Source organism: Drosophila serrata, unplaced genomic scaffold (genome assembly GCF_035046125.1).
Source record: "Drosophila serrata isolate PLE 108 unplaced genomic scaffold, ASM3504612v1 contig_66, whole genome shotgun sequence".
Classification (NCBI taxonomy): domain Eukaryota; kingdom Metazoa; phylum Arthropoda; class Insecta; order Diptera; family Drosophilidae; genus Drosophila; species Drosophila serrata.
The window spans coordinates 230,029-250,491 of NW_028256964.1; the positions used below are offsets into that span (position 1 = coordinate 230,029).

At 34.6% G+C, this 20,463-nt stretch overlaps 2 protein-coding genes across 7 annotated transcripts in view; both read left to right on the forward strand.

Annotated features, from left to right (window-relative positions):
* The window catches only part of LOC110181250 (uncharacterized), a 28,533-nt gene extending 11,029 nt beyond the window's left edge, over positions 1 to 17,504 (forward strand). For 2 of the 4 annotated variants that reach the window (XM_086837410.1, XM_086837419.1), the window contains exons 3-5: positions 2,640 to 2,804; positions 16,890 to 17,115; positions 17,175 to 17,504. In XM_086837410.1, the coding sequence (XP_086693536.1) occupies positions 2,788 to 2,804; positions 16,890 to 17,115; positions 17,175 to 17,387 (456 nt within the window). In that variant the 5' untranslated portion in view covers positions 2,640 to 2,787 and the 3' untranslated portion in view covers positions 17,388 to 17,504. Of the gene's footprint in view, positions 1 to 286; positions 1,056 to 2,639; positions 2,805 to 16,461; positions 16,689 to 16,889; positions 17,116 to 17,174 lie in introns of those variants that run through there. The other 2 variants (XM_086837415.1, XM_020948955.2) reach the window with 2 other exon arrangements.
* LOC110181241 (CAAX prenyl protease 1 homolog) lies at positions 9,824 to 11,501 on the forward strand. 3 transcript variants are annotated; one of them, XM_020948946.2, is made up of 3 exons: positions 9,824 to 10,175; positions 10,234 to 10,557; positions 10,611 to 11,501. In XM_020948946.2, exons 1-3 carry the CDS (start codon positions 9,924 to 9,926, stop codon positions 11,469 to 11,471), a joined length of 1,437 nt encoding a protein of 478 aa, XP_020804605.2. In that variant the 5' UTR covers positions 9,824 to 9,923; the 3' UTR covers positions 11,472 to 11,501. The 3 variants fall into 3 exon arrangements, with proteins under 3 accessions (XP_020804605.2, XP_086694438.1, XP_086694437.1); XM_086838312.1 differs by having other exon boundaries at positions 10,678 to 10,804; XM_086838311.1 differs by lacking the exon at positions 9,824 to 10,175 and having other exon boundaries at positions 10,426 to 10,557; positions 10,678 to 11,501.
* Positions 17,505 to 20,463: the final 2,959 nt, after the last annotated feature.

Sequence of the window (20,463 nt, forward strand, 5' to 3'; positions counted from 1 at the left end):
TTAGGCCACAAAATTGGAATTTATTGCGCAGATTTGAAAGCCATACAGGGGTCAGGTCTGCACACGTGGCCCAAAAGCGGAAAGAAGCCAAGCGGCCAAGAAACCAAACCCTTTGCTGGCCACCGACAAGAGCAACAATAATGGCGTAATGGGTTAATTAGCCATATCCCAGGCATGCCGATGGCCCTAAAAGCCCTTTCAGCTGGCCAACAATAAGTCGGCAAAGTGTTACAAATATCACACTTAACGGACCCCAAAAAGAACTCACCCAAAAAAAAAAAGAAACCGACAAAAATAAAAGCAACTAACAACAAAAAGAAGAAAAACAGGGGGAAAAAATAGTAGAAGAAAACAACTCGACCCGGTAATTAATCAGGGGTAATAAGCGCAGAGCCAAAGGTAGAACGCTCGTATTTCATGCGCGTATCCGTGAGATACGCAACAGTCGCCCCCCCAACAGGATCCCAATGTGCGTGTTGCCTCAACCCAGAGCTAGAGTTTCAATAGAAAATTATGGAAAAGCCAAAAAAAAAAAGAAAAACGGAAAATGGCCAAGCGGCAAAACTAAAAAATTAAATGTATTTACATAACCCAACCCCCTTCCACCTCTCCGGATAGCGTTTGCATTTCTCATAATCATAATTTAAGCCAAAAAGGTCGCTCAGTTGGTGAACAGCTGAGCTGATGGTAACGGTCGCACACACAGTGGACGGAAATGGCAGGTACAGTGGGGTCATAACAAAGGAAAAAGGGAACTGTAAACAATTAAAAACAGGGTAGAAAATTCAAGCGAAGGCAAGCATTAAATATATAAAGGAAATAGGAACAAGTTTTAGACATTTTAAAAAGGCAATATATAATAAATAGAAAGTAGAGAAAATGTTGGATTTATTTTAGATATTTAAAAAGATTAAAACATTTATTTCCATATTTTTTAAATTTATTTTAATTTATTTTAAGCATATCAAACTAAGGAGAAAAATATTACGAGATACATTAACCTTACCTGCGGAAGCTGTTTATATATATTCTAGCAGTTTGCAATTGAAATAAAGGTTCGTAATAAAAATAATTTATAACTTAGCTTAAATTATATAAGTATATATAATAAGTATATTAATAGTATTTTTATATGACAATTTCTTTTATAAAAACAGTGTTTAAAAACTCATACCTAAGCCAAAAATCGAATAATTTCAAATCAAAAAGCGTTTCTATGTTAGTTGTTAACTAATTAATAAATCTAAAAGTAAAATTTTTGCCAAATTTTGGAGAATTTTAACGATTTAACCCCTTTTTTTCTTTTTTTGCAAATTTGAAAAAAAATGTTGAAAATATATTTTGAGTCTAGATTGATTCCCCTGCTGATGCTGATCAAGAATATATATGATTGATAGGGACGGAAATGATTCCTTCACAACTTTTTGACTAAAATTATAATACTCTTTAAGGGTATAAAAATTACAGATTTGTTTTAAGATTCAGTTCAGTAAATATTAAAAAATATTTTTTAATAAAATAATATTACCAATACATTTTTTTAACATTTAAATCCTCGGCTCTATTTCTTAATTGATTTAATACATTTTTTAAACAATTTAAAACTAAAATTTCTTAAAGGGATATTCTTTGACTTAACAGAATTTCCGTGTAAATATTTATTTAATTTACAAAAACTATTAGATAAACCGGTTTTTTTTGCCGTAGTTTTAATAGGAACACCCACTGTGTAAGGTCCACGCATATGCGTGATAATTTCGCGCCTCGAAGGCGACTGAAAATGTTAATTAAATGATTTTCCCAGCCAGGCCTCGAATGGAAAAACAAAGAGAACCAACGGCCACGATTGTGGCCACTACCATCACCATGTTTCGGTTGTTCGGTTGTCCAATAACTCCCAAAGTGGTGGTGGTGGTGGCCGGAAAAGTGGCTCGAATTATGCATTACCAAAGGCATTTGTGGCAGCGGCATATATTAGCGCCCAGATAGCGATCGAGGGTCCGAGGGTCCGCGGTTTTTTTTGGGCCTTGGGACTTGGTCAAAATGATTTTGCATATCGCCGGCCGCCAGTGGTAAAAATGGTAAAAATGGTAAAAATGTCATGCGTAGATGGTGGAGACCCGGTTGAGTGACGACTGACAGGGCCTCGAATAGGGCCAGCTCACGCACAAGCCAAGGCTTATTTTTGTGTATTTTATTTCTGTATATATATATATATATATTTTTTTTTTTCTGTTCTCTAGTCAGTTAACTAACTGAAAGCAGGTGAGAGTTGGTGGGGCGACTGGGCCACCACCCACCCCAACTTCTACCTTCTTCACACGTCAACGCAGCAAAGCCGAAAATTAGTTAACATTTTTTTGGTATTTGATGCCCTGCACACTTGCTCATTAGCCAGAGTCCATTAGCTGATCCTGACAGCGTGAGAAGTGGTTAGGAATAATAGTTAGGATCAGGAAATATAAAATAAGTTACCTGATAAGTTTTATTATAAGAATTATATTTAGAATATGTATTTTATTTATTGAGAAATTTATACCTTGATTGTATCTATTTTATAATTAGTTTATTAATTACAATAACTGCTTAATTTAATAATAAATCTGTATCATTCTTTTCTACCCTTACCCTTACCTAAGGCTCTAGATTGTGATAATTTTCAGTCTGGAAAGATCATTAGCTAAAAGATCTCAGGAAGTTGAGAAACAACAATCTGCTTAGACAACATTTCAAACTTGATCGATGATCTGCCCTGAATGAAGATGTCTCCAAAAACAATCATTATAAATGATCGAAACCTTCAGGTAAGTGGACATTAATCTTAATTGATAAATTGAGAGAGGCATTCACACCCCAGGACTTTTGTAAAATGTGCGGAAGTGTCTATATAAAAGCGAAACTCTTAATGAGAAGGTATTATTGGGCTGCTAATTGAATAACTGACATTTGATGGGAACTAATTATTATTTTATATATATATATAAACCCAATTTTATTGGTCACTGATCGTGAGTGCTAGAAATTTATGTTATTTCTAATGTAAATGTAAGCCATGGGAATCGAAAGAGTCACGTTGCACTTGCGTGGTAAATTTATGGCATATTCATACCCCTTAATCGACTTTAAAGCAGAGTGATCGTGTATATGTTCGCATAGTAATTAGGATCACGTCACAACTTGGACTTCGAAATGTGTAATATATTTAAATATTAGAAGCATAAATATATCAGTTTGGAAGTCGTGAGACTATAAAATTCACTCACAATATAGTCACAAAGTGGGTTTAATAAATATAACATTCTAAAGGGTGTTAAAACCTCAAGAAATTATGACATTAAAAACTAAATAAAATCCTCTTGATACTTATTTCGATCGATGTAAAAAATCTGTAACTTGTTTTCTATCACTCGGGGAATTTTTTATAAAATATTTAGGAACACGTTAGAGTTTTCCTTAACACTTTTGGGTATGGGTTCATTATATTAAATGAAATAATAATTACTGAGAATACAAAATATATCATATATCTTTAAGAATCTTGGGAATTTCAAACTTTATTCACTTCAAAAACATTAAATAAATTATTAGTACCTTAAAGAAGGGTATTTTAAAGTCTTCTTATATAACAACAATATTAACAACTTTACTCCCTAAAACTTGTGTAATTTTTTCGTTGGATAAATTGTACGATTTTTGGGAGGCGTTTTCCGAATACCCCCCACACACCTTTCGGGACCCCTTAACGGGCATTTTCCAAACTTCTGGTTGAGTTGACGAGTGACAGGGATGGGCATTAAGGTAGCCGGAGGAGCTTACTGCCTCTGCTGGCTTTGGCATTTTCAATTGTTGCTAATGAGTGCCACAAATTAATTAGGTTACTTCGTTACGCTGCCTCCCCCTTCAACAACGACGACGCCGACGACTTTACATGACCACCAACCAGAGCAGGTCTACATGGAAAAGGGGAATCACAATTTTCGGTTGGCTTGAACCAGGCGATGTTGAGCAGTGATAGTTGTCGGAAATTAGCATAAATTTCTCTTTCTTTTTCTTTTGCATTTCCTTCATTTTTCCACCGTGTTCGCATGGAAAATTGAGCAATTTTCCGAACGTTTTTCACGTTTCGTGCGGCGAGAGTGAATTATTAATTTAAAATCTTCTTATCATGGAACGGAAACTTCTACTTCACTTGGAGATCTTATCGTGCGTAATAGATGGTCTCTGAATATGTATATATTTCTCCAGCTGAAATTTTCCTTTATTTTTGGAGGAGGAGACAGAGTTCGTAGCCCATCGATTGCCAAAGATGACGGCACACAACTTGACCGCAACAAATCCGAATCAGTTTCGGATTATCTCCTACACAATTGCGCCAGATAATTGAGGTCTACATATTATATATATATATATACCTATATATCACACAAGCCGGGGCAGGACGGGGAAATATATCAAACTCTCAGGTAAATGGGCTCAGCCGGTGTCTGGAGTCAAGACCACATAATTATAAGGCTTAGGATTACGGCGGCAATAATTCAACTAAATCGGACACAGCAGGGGAGGGGAAAGTGTCCAGAAGATACTATATAAAGAAGAGGATACCTGTGAAAATTTAGTGGGAATTGTTTTTTCTACAAAAATATAAAAATATATATTTATTTATATATTTTAAACGTTCCAACAAATGCTACAAGTATTAAACTTATAATTCTTTACGATGGTAACACAAGAAAAGTTATTCTGTTTTAGATATTTTAATACAGAAACAACATTATACGAAATATAAATATTAAAGGGTTTTAATTATTCTTCACATTTAGTTCTTCATAGAAAACACATTTTAATAAATATTTAAGCAGCTTCAAATGTATAAAACATTTCCCCTTTCTTTTGCCAAATTTTATTAAAAGTTTCCTTATTCAAAGAGTTGTAGCTTTTTAGGCCTTCTTTGTTATTAAACCAAACAAAAAGAAAAACTATTCCCATTTGATATGGGTAAGACTTTTTGTTAAGATAAACTCTTTTGGAATAGTGCCATTCGTTAAGGTTTAACTCCATTCAACGCAAATCTTTATTTATATACCCCTTGGTGAGATGAAATTCCCCCTCGCGGCATCTTGATTGCCAGCCAGAAGTAAACCTTTTCCTTTATACATATGTACATATATCTCTTTATAAGGTATATCTGTAGAGTGCATCTTTTGGTAGCCAAGGAAAGGAAAAATAATGTGTTTTGAGCCTTCGGCAAATGTGAAATGTTAAATTTTTGAGTTTGCCCAAGAAAGAAGGAGAATCGTACAAAAATGGGGACAGCGATTTGAGTTTTGCTACTCAGTTACGCATTGCACTGGAAAATAAATAAATATATAAATAAAATAAATAAATGGTAATAAATAATTCAATCAATTTAAAACTTAATGAAAGCTTATTCAAAATAAGGATATTCGAAAGTAATATGATAGCAAACCTTGTTTCATATTTATTGATTGTAAATCTTAAATTATTATATAACTTATCAAATCTTAAATGCTTAATATCATACCATATATGTAACTTTATAGTTGATAACCAATAAGAACATCTATTAAAACTTAAAACAGAGGTTTTTTAATAGGAAATACCTTAATTTAATTAAAGAATTCCTGAGTATTCTTACTTCATTTCAAATAAACTATTTTTAAGAAAAGTTTAAATGCTTTTAAAGAGTTTTTAAGGCCTTAAGATCAATCTTAAATCTTTAGGTTTTAAGATCTTAAAACCTTTAGACCAGTCTTAAATCTTTAGCTCTATACAAGTATTTTATTTATTTTATTCAATCCAAAAGATATTCAATAACTTTCCCAAAAAAAAAGTTCGTATTATTATTTAACCAAAAATAAGTTTAATAATTTCCCTTTAAGAAAATTCAATTTCCCCTAAATAACCCAAGACTTCTCTCAGTGTTTTACCTTTTTTTTCGCCCCTTCCTTTGGGCCAAATAGTGAGGATTATTAGGGCTTAGTCCGTGGGTGTGCGTAAGGGTGTGGGTGTTATTGGTGTGTGTGTGTGTGTAAGGGTAAGATGGCAAGGCGGGGGGGATGGGGTAGCGTGTGAGAGCCAGCACAATTACACATGCACAAAGGATACGCGTAAGCGGCTTATGCCAACGCATCCAGAGCGGTTCGAAATGAAACCAAATGTGGCCAGGACGGTACCAGAAGGACGATGGCCAGAAGGGGGGCGGCGGGGGGCAGCGGCGGCTGCGGTTTCCGGCGTGGTAAGCGCCCTATTATGAACAGAAAAGTAACGCTAATGAGTAAATCAAGTGCACATGTGTGTGCCGTTGAACTGGAATACCCAGGCACTAGTCCCGAAACCCCTTCCCCAACCGCCGCCCATGTTTCGGATCCTTTGAAGCTGCGCCGCTGAACGGCGTGTCGAGGCATAAATAAGCCGCCTTCCCTCTCAGTTTTCCCCTCTTTTCCCGCCTTCCCGCCTTCAGCCAGCCACTTGGCGCTGTTTTAATAGCTAAATTATGTAATCATGATGTGTGAGACTAACACACACACACACACACACACACACGGAACAGAAGCACCCTCCCACATGTCCTGGTATTTATGCAAATCCTGCCGTTACTTCTTGAGAGAAACTTTTTACTTTGTGAAGCACAGAGAGAAAGAAGGAAATCCAGAATCTGAGGCATTTTCCACCATTTGAATTTCACAAATGTTTCATAAATAATTAATTAATTTAGGCACAAAGCTCTGGAAAGGTATAAAGATTATTCAGTCCTGAAAAATGCTTGTCGAAGGATCAATTTTCATGTTTATTTAAAGCTGGAAGATGTTAAACATTCTTGGGAAATTTAAACTTCTATGACTGTATATTATAAAATAGTCACTGTAAACTAGCTGAGATTTTATTATAAAATAAATAAGGTTTTGTTAATCAATAGTTGTATTTCATATATATTTTTTCCCTCAGAGAAGAAATATAGATTTTAACCTTTTGTGTTTATATACATACATATTCCTATTTTTTCAATGATAATTTTACCAAAAAATCAGAACTTAAAAAAACTCATAAATAAGCCAAAAACGCATTAATTCAATTCGGAAAACTGTTAAATGCTAGTTTTTATTACATTAACAAATCTGCATTTAAATTTAAAAAAAATTGAAATTTTAATCAATTTTTGAAAAAAAGAACTATGTAACCCCTTATCGATTGTCTGAAATTTCGACAAAATTCCGAAAATTTATTTTCCGACCGGGCATGGCCAGATCGACTCCAAGTTTCATGCTGATTAATATTATATATGGTTTATAGGGTCGGAAATGACTCCTTCACTGTGTTTTAATCTTCTGACTGAAGCTATACTCTGCAAAAATGGTATAAAAACAGACAATTTTCTTAAATAATCTCAGGTTTGCAAACATCATAATTAGGCCAAAATAGCATTAATTTTGATTCGGAAAGCTTTTCTGTGCAAGTTTTTATAGCACTAACAAATCTGCATACTGCGTTTGTTGATGCTGTTATAAGTTTCTGAATAAAATTATAATAACCCCCAAAAAGGCATAAAAACAGACAATTTTCTCCGAAAATCATAGTTTACAAAACTCGTAACAAAGCCAAAAAAACATTAATTTCAATTCGGAAAGCTGTTCTATGCTAGTTTTTAGTAGATTAACAAATCTGCATACTCAGTTTTTAAATTTAAAAAATTCAATTTTTGGTCAAATTTTGGCAATTTTAACCCCTTATGAAATTTTCAATTTTCGAAAACGTTTGAAAAATTTGTTTTTCGACGGGACATGGCTAGAACGATTGGGCTTTTGATGCTGATCAAGAATATATATGGTTTATGGCGTCGGAAATGACTCCTTCTGACTTAAATTATATTCTTCAAAAAGGTATAAAAACAGAAATTTTTTTTTGAAAAATTATAGTTTTTCGGACATTATAATTAGGCCGAAATTGAATTAATTTTAATTCGCAGTGAAGGCACTGCGTAACAACCTTGTGACTGAAATTATAATACCCTGTAATGGCCCTCAAAAGATGAATCCAAATTTCTTGAACTTAACCAAGTTTAAAGATTAATTTCAAGGATTTATTCCACACTATATCCAACTATTTTGTATATAATTTCTCTCTGTGCATGCTCCACTCCCCTCGTCTTTTTAATTTGGAATTTTTCATAATGAGCAGCGCAATGGGCGGAATAAAGGATACTGAGGGGGTGGCAACATACATGTATATGTATATATGGTTTGGAATTGGGGGAGGGGACTAAGGGAGAGGTCGCAGTTCGGGACGTTTGACGTTGCCATAGTGTGAAGATTAAATTCTACTAATTAGAGATGCCAAGTGAATGTTCGCGCATTTGTGTGTGTGTAAGTGTGTGTGTGTGTGTGTGTGTGTGTATTTGATGCGTGTGTGCGGTCGAGGGTGTGAGTGGGAGTGTGTGGCTGTGGGTTAAGTAATGGCGCTGAACCGAAACCATCAAAGCAGCCAGCTTGGCAACACAATTCCCCCAAGAATCCCAAGCCAAGCCCTTGCCTCATTATTGATATGCCAGGCGTAAGAAGTTCAAATCCTCGAAACAAACTACAAAGAACCATTACACCCAGCAAGTACACCAACACATATACAGGTCTTTGGATTTTTCCGGTCACACATATGTAATTTCCTTGGCGCCATTATAATCCTTAGCATGCAGTAAGAATCCAGTTTCTGGCAGGGACATAATCCTGCCTGTGTTCTTCTATTTCTGGTTTAGGGATTACAAGGATATGACAAGGCGACAAGTTTGATTTTTGGTTGTCAAAGGCGGTCCAGGGTTTTTCGTTTTTGGTGGGAAATTTATAAGCAAAATTTAGTTGATGATTTTTAATTCAATTTTAATACAAGGAAAATGCTGATTTAATTTTCCTCTTATTCAAGAAGAAAATATTAAGTTTATTAAATTTAAATACTGGATATATCAATGAGATTTATGATTATTCTGTATGTTTTCATGAAAAATCATTAAATTTTTCGATACATTTCCAACCATACTTTTTTGGCACTTAAAAAAGTCAACATTGCGTATACGTAATATAAGCTCTCAGGGAAATTTCGATAAAAAGGATATATATATTAACAATTTAATCAACTTTGGTATCAGATATCACTAATTATGTACTTCATTAATCAAATTTAAATATTATGCAGTAGCCGGATAAGTACATTGAGGCATTAAAGAAGCCAACATTGCGTATACGTAATATAAGCTATCAGGGGAAGTTAGATAAAAAGGATATATGTTTTAATAATTCACTCACATTAGGTATCAAATATCACGAATAATAAACCAAATTTGTTAAATTTATAATATTTAAATTATATTGTGGTATTAAAGAATCCAACATTGCATATACGTAATATAAGCTATCAGGGGAAGTTCGATAAAAAGGATATATGTATTAATAATTTAGTCTAATTAGGTATCAAATATCACTAATAATAAACCAAATTAGTTAAATTTATAATATTTAAATTATATTGGAGCAATAAAAAAATTCAATATTGCGTATACGTAATATCAGCTGTAAGGGGACTTTCGTTAAAAAAGGATTTTTACATTACAAATTTTCTTAAGTAAAATATCAGATATCACTAACTATGTTCAGAATTATTTAAAATTGTAATATTAAGCAGTCGCTGGGTAAGCATAAAAAGTCAACATTGCGTATACGTAATATAAGCTCTTTGTGGAAGTTCGTTAAAAAGGATATAAATATTAATAATTTATTCAAGTTGCTTATCACATACCACTAATAATAAACCAAATTACTTAAATTAAAGTATTATCCAGTCACCGGGTAGATACTTTTCATTATATTCTATAAATAATCAGGCAATACTACTCAACACCTACACATAAACATTTAAGAATGGCCACTCTCTATGAAGATCCAGCACGTGGGGAACCCCTATTGATAACGGGATATAGTATTGGCTTGCAAATAGTGCCAAAAGACTGGTCCTTCTCCGATCCTGTGTTTCTGCGTCACTTCCTTTGCTTTATGATAGTCCTAAAAGGTATTTTTCATGTCATACTCTGCATGCGTCAGTTGAGATTGATTGGTAAAAGTGAAGCACCGCCCATTCAAATGGAAGGCGTTATGTCACTCGATGAATTTAAGGTAGAAAAGAATATATATTTATTTTTAATTTAATAATGTGTAAGGTAAACTCTGACAGCACTCCAAGGAGAAGGAGTTTCATGCTGTGCACTTGGAGTTCTTTAATATATGCGCAGAAACTGTTTATAGTTGCCTGGATCTATATCTTTGCACTTTGGCTGGCATTTGGAAGTTAACTGTGGACTGGTATCGCTTTGCACCTAATTCCTGGCTAAATGTGGTCTTTATGACGCTGTTTAGCACATATCTGGTCTTAAGAAAGCTACCCTCGATGTTCTATGAGAGAATGGTTTTGGATCCAAAATATAATGTTAATTCAGAGCAAACATATCCATTGGTTGGCCTGATGTGTGGCCTGGCTTTCTTTGTGGTTGTCATTCAGGTAATGTTCTGGAAAAATCAAAGCTATACATATTACTTGATTTTCCCCTGCAGATTGCCGTTATCCCATTGACTGCCGTTTTAATGACGCTTGCTAATTTGGAAATTTGGTTTTTCGTAGGGGTCATTTGGTTGGTCGTGGTGATTATCTCCTTTATTATCCATCTCATCACTGGAATCTTTGGAGTTCCATGCATGGGCAAGAGTCGACTTTTGGACTCATCGGAAATGAATAAATACCTTAGTTTGGCTCTGCAAACCTTCAAGTATCCGGGTAAAGTCTATGTGGTGCAAACCTTCTATTTGGGACGACCCACTGCCTGGGTGATGGGTTGCTGCTGTTGCCTTCGCCTGGATATACATGACAACTTGATGTTGAATAGGAATATTGAGGCTGAAAATCTACCCTCTCAACATGTGGGTGCTGGTCTAAATGATATACAACTGGCGGCATTTGTGGCCCATCAATTGGCCCATTGGCGACTGTGGCATGTGACCAAAAGTTTGATAATGTTTCATTTGATATTGCTGACTTATCTGGTGATTTTTGGATCCTGCTACAAGTGGCAGTTAATGTATACGGCAGCAGGATTTACACATATCTATCCATATGTCGTGGGCTATTGGTTGGTTTACAAGTATCTAATGACTCCCCTTCGTACAGCCTGCATTTGGGTTGTGTTTTTTCTCCTGCGACATTTCGAGTACTCCGCGGATTCCTACGTTTGGCGTCGTGGTTTTGGTGGTTCCATGAAATCCGCCCTGTTGAAACTCTTTGCCGATCATCGTGTTTTTCCATATACGGATCATGTCTACCTCATGTGGCATCATCATCGGCCATCCATTTTGCAACGCATCTCCAATATCCAGCGATTGGAGAAGAAAGGAGAGAATGTACCTAATTCCTCTATTTGATTAATATCAAATAAACAAGTTAATAATTAATATTTCTTTCATTTGAAATGCTTGTAATTTCACTGTTATTGCTTCAGAGTCCTTATCTGTTAATTAATTTAGTTACCATAAAACTTTTGCCGATAGTCTAATTAATTTCCTTTTAGACTAAGAATGATGATTCACATTCATTGGTTTTGGTTTTAAAAATGAATTGCTCTGATTTTCTCTACTGCCTGAAAAAACGAGGGTCGTGGGGTGGTTGAGTGTCCTCTGACAGGTTCTGGATTTTTCCTGCAAGCTACAGGAAAACTTTCCTGCTCGAGCCGAAACTTTTCCGTTGTATTTTAATTAAAATTCGTTTCAAATAAGCCGCTGCTGTCACCTCCCTCCCCCCTCCTGGCCCAAGCATCCGTCGCTTTTTGTGGTACCAATTTTTCTCTTCGGGTGTTAAAAGCTAATTTCCCCTCATTGTATTTCGGAGGTTTGCAGAAACCACAACTGAGGCTAGGAAATATCTTAAAGTTGTTTTTAAATTTGTTTAATTGAAATTTGAGCAAGAAACTTGGCAGATTTTTAAAACATTTTTTTTAAAAATAATGGAAAAGGTTGAACAAGATAATAATATTATTTATTAATAGAATATAAGTCAGAATTGGGTGGATCGAACGACTATATCATATAGCTGCCTTTTTTACGATCGGAAAATTTGTAGAAAACAAATTATAGCTCTTCCAGTTATCAAAATATTTTTATCTAATAGAAGTTAAAGCCATTTTGTATTATTTTACTATTTAGGTTTTAATTTTATTAATTTAATTTATTTAAATATATATACATATATATAAATATAAAGCTGCCATAAAATTGATCATTAAATAAAGAGGAAACTGCAATAAGCTCTCTTTTTCCCTCTCTCGGCAGGTCTATCTGGCTAGCTCTAGAGGTGCCTCTTTCTCTCTAACGCTCTCTACCTTTCTCTAGAGGAATCCATTTCTCTCTCGCTCTCACTTTCTCTGTTCTCTTTGCTCGGGGAGTATAAATAGAGGCACTTCAGCCGCCGCTGGCCTTAGTCTGTCCGTGGCCTCCCGCCTGTTAACATCGAAGAGTGATAGTGGCAGTGATAGTGATTGCCCTTCGACCCCAGAACTATCATGTGACGAATGTAATATATCTGGGGAATCAGGAAGATGATCAATATGATGATTAAGTCCCCAAGAATATTACTCCTATACCGGAAGTTATTTAGCCATGACGATGAGGGATTACCATGAGTCCTCTACTAAGGTTAGACTTAGCAGATATTTTAGGAGTGATCTAGAATCAGCTGCTCTAGCTACGCATCTATTTTCAAAATAATTTCGAATTATTAAAATAACCATTTAAAATATCTGAAATACACATATTTTGTTTTTTTCTAGGTATATGTTATGTAGGTCAAAAAGCCAATGATTGCCAAAAGGCGTAACATATATATTTCTATTTGCAAACAAAATATTAATTAATTAAAAATAAGACATTTAAAAAATAAATCAAAGTCAGCTTACATTCTTGCCTTGTTGTTGTTCTCTTTATTAAGCAGAATAAATACTTTTTCATAGTATAAAATTCTGTAAGCCGGAGCATCTGGATCGATTGCGAAATATGATTAGAAAGATTGTTTACGGCACGTTCGCACAGGTTCCCAGCTATTTGTGGTGGTTTTGAGTTTTACGCCTTTTTTATGTGGAACCTTTTGCGGTATGAAGACTTTTCCACCTCACTGTGTTGACGTGAGTGCGGCTGCTTTGAGCCCACTCTGCCGTTTCATTGTACCCGGTAATAAAATGCCGCGTGCTCAAATGCCGAAATTCCCACTGAAAATGTCCCCTCTTGGCCGATATTGAAGCATTTACCTACCGTGCTCTATATATATGTATATATATATATATATATTTCTGACTTTTTATAGGTAAACACTGCTGGTGTCTATTTTTTAACGACCAACCGACTGAATTATATTTTATTTTTCACTCCAAAAAAAATTTATTTTAAACGCCTTTCGACGACATTAAAATTAATGTTCCCGCCAGGCAGTGGCAAATAATAAAATGATGGAAAATATTAAGCCTATTACTGAATACACTTTCGAAAGGAAATGTTTTAGGTATAAATATATATAATGATTTGTAGGTTAAAAAGCCTAAAATTCAATTTTATTAAGAAAAAAAATTACAAATCATAATGTAATTGTATATTTTGATAAAATTACTGAACTTTTATTTCATAAATTGTGCTCACAAATTTTCGTTGAACTTTTTGGCAGTGTAAAAATTGTGAAAAATTAAGACCGATATAAAAATACCAGCAGCGATCGTAAACTTTTGGTGTCGAGGACTCGCAATTGAAATCGTTTTGTATTAAGGGGTGGAGAGGGTGTTGGCCATGGTTAAGGGTTGGGTCTGACAAACAGTAAGCCTCATTTATGACCATAACGATAACAGGAAAAAATTCGAGTCCTTTGAATGTGTATTCTTTTTTTTTTGTCCTGCCCCATCTCCTTTAATTTTCCACTTTGCTGCCGTTTTGGGACGCAACTTAATTAGCCAACGACTTTAAACGGATTGACGGATCGCATGAGTGTGGGTCAAGGGAGGGGGAGGTGGAAAACAGAGGGGGGGAAAGACTTTCGTTCAGAACGAGTTTTTCCCGCTAAATCAATTACACAATCAAACGGCTGACAATTTTTCAGCTCAAAGGGGTGGGCAGAATTGGTTTATGCACTTGGCAAAATGGAAGTTCAAAAAATGATTCATTAATTAATTGTTAGGTTTTAAATATTATAAAAAATATATATAATATAATAGTATTCAAAAATAGAAGAATAAATTTTAAAAATCACAAAATATTAGTAAAGATCTAAGATAAATAAATATATATACCTTAGAATGAAAATTATATATAGTTAAGATCCATATATAAGTCATCTTTACGAAAGGCTGTATTAAATATTTTAAATATATGTAGGTGTTTCTAATTGGTAACCAAATTCAAAATTTCAAGACTTAAGGTTTAATAAACCATTCACGAAAATTAAGTTACTACTCGCTGAAAGCCAAAAATCGTAGTGCAGGAAAGTATGCTATGTTTTTTTTGAATGAAATTAAAATCTTACATTTAAAATTAATACCCTTCCATTTTAAATGTTAACAATAAAAGAATAAAACTTCGTAAGAGATAACTAAGATAAGAATATTTTATTTTAAATTAATCCAAAAGACCATAATATCTTCGCTTTCTTGAAATCGATATTTATGTCTGTTTTTATAAGACAATTTCTCTGTTAAATACCAATGAAGTCCCTATGAATTCATTATTATTATACTTTACATCACTATTAAGCATTAAGCTTAAAATATTAACATTCCTTAAGTCGATATTTATTGATATTTTTATATGAGAATTTTTACGACACAATAAAGTTTAAAAAAATCTATAGCTAAGCCAAAAAGGCATCAAATATAATTCAGAAATCAGTCCCATGTTAGTTTTTATTAGGTTAATAAGTCAGCAAATTTAATTTAAAATTTAAAAAAAACCAATTTTTTGACAAATTAAGGGGAAAAAAACGATGTAACCTCTTATCTTTTTTTTAGTTTTTAACTTTTTTTTAATCTTAAATCGCTATATTGTCTTGGCTGATCAAGAATATATATGATTTAGAGGGTCGAAGATGACTTTATTACTATTTAAAAAATGTAATATCTGCAAAGGGTATAAAAATCTCAAAAAACCTTCCAATTCCCTCAGCTTTAATTAATATTCCAGCTTTAAAATTATATATAATTTGTAAAACACCATCATTTTTCTCTCTGTGTGGTATTCACATGCAGATAAGTGAAAAATGAAACATGGCAGTAGCAAGAGTGTGTGTGTGTGTGTGCGTGTGTGTGTGTGGACGGAAAAGGACTTTGGATAAATGCGTTCTTTTTTCACATTTCCCTCTTAAACCAACCCCTCCCACCCCCACACCGCCCGCGGCGTTTTCTAGCGGTGACAGCAGAGTCAACTCCTTGCAACACCCCCACCCCCTCTTAAGCCGCTCCTCACCACCCCAACCCCCCTCCCGACCACAGGCCCTTGGAAAACAGGCTGGCATTCACTTTGATGTTTTACTTTTACTGCCTCTCGAGGCTTGGGGCTTCTGCGTTTGGGGCTCTATGATGATTTCTTTCCTGAAATTATATTTTAACTGCCAGTCAGCCTCGGCTACAAAAAAACACACCGCCCCCGCTGCCACCGACCATTAGGCCCTTTGCCGAGGAAAACCCTCCTATTCACCTCCTGATTTCCCGCTTTCCACACAGCCAGCGCCAACCACATGGGGCAAGGCAAGTGCATCATGTTGCTGGGCCATAAAAAGTAATGACAGCTGAAATACTCTGGCCCGATAATGATGAACGCACAGCAGTATGATGATGATGATGATGACAATGATGAGGAGTGCAAAAAAAAAAATATATACTTATATATATGAAAAACTAGAGCTAGAAGGAAATGAATAGAACTTTTAGCATCCAAGCCAGCAGAGCTGGGAAAACCATTTTGAATGTCCTTTAGAGTTCACAGAAATCCTTGTTAAAATCATGTGAAAAGATATCTCTTCTTATACTTTTCATAGGAACTAATTGAAATTGTTTATTTTTTGACCTTTATTAAAAGAAATTAAGTATTATTTATATAGAATACATAAAAGTCTTCAAAATATAATATTTTTTCTATTCCATATATTAAAGTTTGAATAACTTAAATTTATGTAATTTTAAAGCTATAGAAAACGAGTTTTCACTTGGTATTAAAATCTTCTAAAATTTATTTGTTAATTATATAAAAAAAAAACCCTCAAAGCCTCCTTCCTCATAAGTATTTGTGATCATATACAACATCATATTTCTGAGCGTATTTTTTGCTGTATTGGCATATAAGTTATGTATATAAATGTTCGTCAAATCGCTGCAATTTGCTGACTATGAAAAATCGGATTTACTAAGGGGAACTGTATGTAAACAGTTGTTCCTCCAATTTCAAATCAGTTGTCGATTTCAGAGAACGGAGCTGTGTTCGATTCGATGAATCAGTCTTCTGAGTGCATTTGCGGAGAAAAGTCATCATGATTTCGGAAGCTTTAATTGTAGAGTTTCTTGTCTTAATTGCCTTATATTTTAAATATTTTGGAAATGTGCTTTATATAAAACATGTGTGAGTACCATTATTAATATATAGAAATCATACATTCGAACCGAGAAAATGACATCTCATTATATTTGCAAAAATATAATTTTGTAATCAGCAAGCAACTCAAACTTGTGTGTTTCCAGCAAGTTCGATTGCAAACAGAAATTTCTGCTACACTTTCTAACAAATGAATTGTAAAAATATAATTATGTATATACATTTCAGTTCGAATTATTCGTATGAATTGGATTGTCAGAACATAACAGCGGAACTAGAGAAACGACTACCGGACTACACTGTATATTCGGGGGATTTTCAGCCACCGGATGTCGTTTTGATTGCTTTGGTCTTTGCTCTAGAGTTTGTCTTCAAAGGACTTTACAAGCTAATCGATTTCAGTGTAAGACGTCAGCTTATTATCATTGGTCTGCTTTCCTTTGTATATTTATCGGTAAGAACTTCCCAAATCGTCAGGAACATAATTTAAATGGATTTTTTTTCTTTTTAAAGAGCTTGGGGAAGAATTTAGATACCTTTGGGATATATTATGAAGGCCATACTGTTTATTCAGAGGAGTATTCCGATGTAAATATTACCAATGTGGATCAACTGGTTGATATTATCAAGGAAAATGCCGAGGGAATAACATTTCCAAGAGGACTTGCTGTAGCAGGTTTAATTTACATTTTTCGATCTCTAAATTCACCAATAAGACGTCGCTAAAACAATGTAAAATTAAATATTATCATCATATAAAATCGTAATTTTTGCATATATGTATTTTAACTATACAAATAATAAATAAAGTAAATACATTTCTACATTGCTTTCTGAACCAAATTAAATGATTATCAATTGAATGTTGGGGATTATATGTTGCCCTACCTATAAATACAATAGAAAACTTTCCTTTTTTTTCAATCTCGGAAAACTCGTGAACGTAGATGAAAATGCATTGGGAGAAGGAGGTGGATTATGGTGGCCAGAGACTAGAGCTACCAAATCATTTCCGCTACACTTGCTCATTCGAAGCACCGGCAAAGTTAATGGCTGCAAGTGAGAATCACAAGAAATCACCGATATTGGAATACCCTTAGTTTAATAAAGTATTACAAATTTTCAAATGGTATGTTATATAAGCAGATTTATTAAGTTAAAAGTTTTTTAAACATTGATTTATTTATAAAATGGTCATATAAAACATCTACAAGTATCGATTGAATTATACTAAGAACCTATAATTCAATTGCAAACTGCAAGTGCTTATAAATTTCTTAGTTTCCCTTCTTTTAACTTAAAACTAAATCAAATAAATATATAGTCTTATAGTTCTAAGTTGAGGGTTTCAAGATTTTTCTCTGATTTAACTGATTTTAGGTAGAGTATTCTAAAGTCTCTGTCTCTTCGTGTGCCTCGTTGAGTTGTCTTATGAGCTATGTGAAAAACATCTGCCAGCGGATGTGTTTGGCCATATCCGCCCACTCTGAGGATGAAAAAAAGGAAAATTCAACTGAAGTGCGGAGATAAACCCTCGGAGAGCCATGGGTGCCTGTCTGACCCATCAGATACACAGATACATTCCGTATGTACATGGCCCCAGGACGATCTAGGCTGACTATTCATGCGTTTCAAATTTTCAATACACTCAAATGATAATCGAGAGGGTGGGATGTTTTGCGGAAAAGCGAGGCAAAAAGGACTTTTGATGAAAAAGCCTTGCCGCCTGTTACATTTTTTTTTGAAAGCATTTGGTAAACGAGTTTCGTTTGCTTTGGTTGATGGGATGGGAATGGGAAGGAAACGTGGCCACAGGCAACACCTGTTCTAATAGAGTTTGGTGTAAAATCAAGCTTATTAAATGGAGAGATCTGACTTCAATTCCCCAAGGATGGTCACGTCCAAAACTAAATCAATCAATTGAGATTATTATATCCTCCTTAAGCAGCTTAAATGGGAAATCTAAATTATATTTTAATACTTTAAACTAAAATTCAATAAGGATAAGATGAGGATTAAATGCAAAAGCTATATTTTCTTATTACAACATACTTGGAATATATTTATGTATTATTATTTCTTTACTTATTTCTTATTTTCCTTATCTCTAGCAGTAATTTGTTCTGCTAAAGTCACCTCTCTCAAAGCCTCTTAAAGTGCAAAATATTTACAAATTAACTTGAAGCCAAGCCCAAGTGTAAATAATACTTCTTTTTTCTCTCTCTCTCTCTGTCACTCGATAAGAATGAAAATACACAAAGGAAGTTGCAGTTTGTGTGTCAATTAGAGCTGAGCTCTTGTGAAATTATTTAATTTATGACAAGTTCCATTGTTCCAAAAGCACCTTTCAAGAGCCTCCATATCACACCACACACCATATACACACACACACCCTTGAGGGCAAACATCACTAAGCGGAAAACAAATTAAACAACTCCCACGTGGGGGGAGGGAGATGCCTTGGGGTTTGGTTTGAGGAAAACTCGGTGTGTTAAAAGGAAAGGGTACTCAGGGTACTTCCACTCGTAAGCTGCCTTTTGTTCGTCATGTTGGCGTCGCGAAAGTGCCAAAGTTTTTCATTGTAATAAATATTTTAATTTTGAACTTGAGCAATTAACCCGGGAACGCATGTGGAAGGGAAAGGGATGCCATTGTCCTGGCAATTGTTATCGGGGACACCACCCACTCCAGGTCCTTGCTACTCCTTTTCCCCTGCCTTTCTCTATGAACATTATGAACTTAAGCCCTGGCAAACAACAAGAACAATAACAATAAGAATCTGAGACACATGCCAAAGTGGTTAAGTCGTTGGAGAAATGTTGGCAAAACTTTTCGGAGGCGACGCATTTAAATGATTTTGCATAATTCAATGGTCCAAAAACTTTTTGAATCCGTGGCGTAACACAAAAAAAAAAAACCGAGAGAAATGTATAATAAAATACGTAACGAAACTTGGCCCTCCGAACTTGGTAATATATTTTCTTTAATTGCGCACAATTAATCCTTTTTATGATGCTCCTCCACCGACGGTTGCCAGGTGAACTCCACTCAGGGGGTTGCTTTCCGGCTCGTCCTTGCGGGAATCCCGTCAACTGGAAATGTACACAAAAGGCTTAATTATAAAAGTCAACACACGGCGAAAAGCGTTTCACAAAGAAGCTCAGCGAAAAGGGGTTAGGCATCACTCATACCCCTTACTCTTTTTATACTATATGATCCTTCGATGCACTCTCGCACCCATATTCACTGAGCACATACAAATACAAAAAGAGAAAACCCAAAAAGCAAAAAGCTGAATAATCTGAATCTCAATTTGAATCTGAAATGCGAGTGAGAAAAAAAACAGGAAATTCGTATGTAATTAAAATGAAATCCCCTTTTTACGACTGATGTGGATGGCAAAGATTTTTACGGTTATTTGTTTTGAAAAAAAGGCGAAAAATAAAACAAACAAACAAACAGAAGGAAAGGCGGACCTGCAGTAATTCAAACAGCAACCAAACCGGAAAATGTGATAAGTTTACAGTACTTGGCAGAACTTTAAGCAAGTTGCCAGGACAATAAAGGGTTTAATCTATTTTGTGTTTTTCATAAAATACCCCCCAGGTTATTATTTACCTAGGATTTGTCTTTAGAATATAAATATTTACCATAACCTTTTCGTTTTGATTATGATTTCCTTGACCTAAACATCTGACAAGCACTGTGCTACGTACAATTTATATATATTTGTAAATACACCACTCTGTTTTTTTGTTGTTGATTAAGCAGAAAAGGGTTAGGCAAGTGACAGCACAGACTG

Excerpts from the sequence above, each read along its gene's own strand:
- LOC110181241 (XM_020948946.2), top strand. The coding sequence starts at position 9,924 with ATGGCCACTCTCTATGAAGATCCAGCACGTGGGGAACCCCTATTGATA. Across the intron at positions 10,176-10,233 it reads TGTCACTCGATGAATTTAAG|CACTCCAAGGAGAAGGAGTT; the intron begins GTAGAAAAGAAT and ends AAACTCTGACAG. Across the intron at positions 10,558-10,610 it reads TCTTTGTGGTTGTCATTCAG|ATTGCCGTTATCCCATTGAC; the intron begins GTAATGTTCTGG and ends TTTCCCCTGCAG.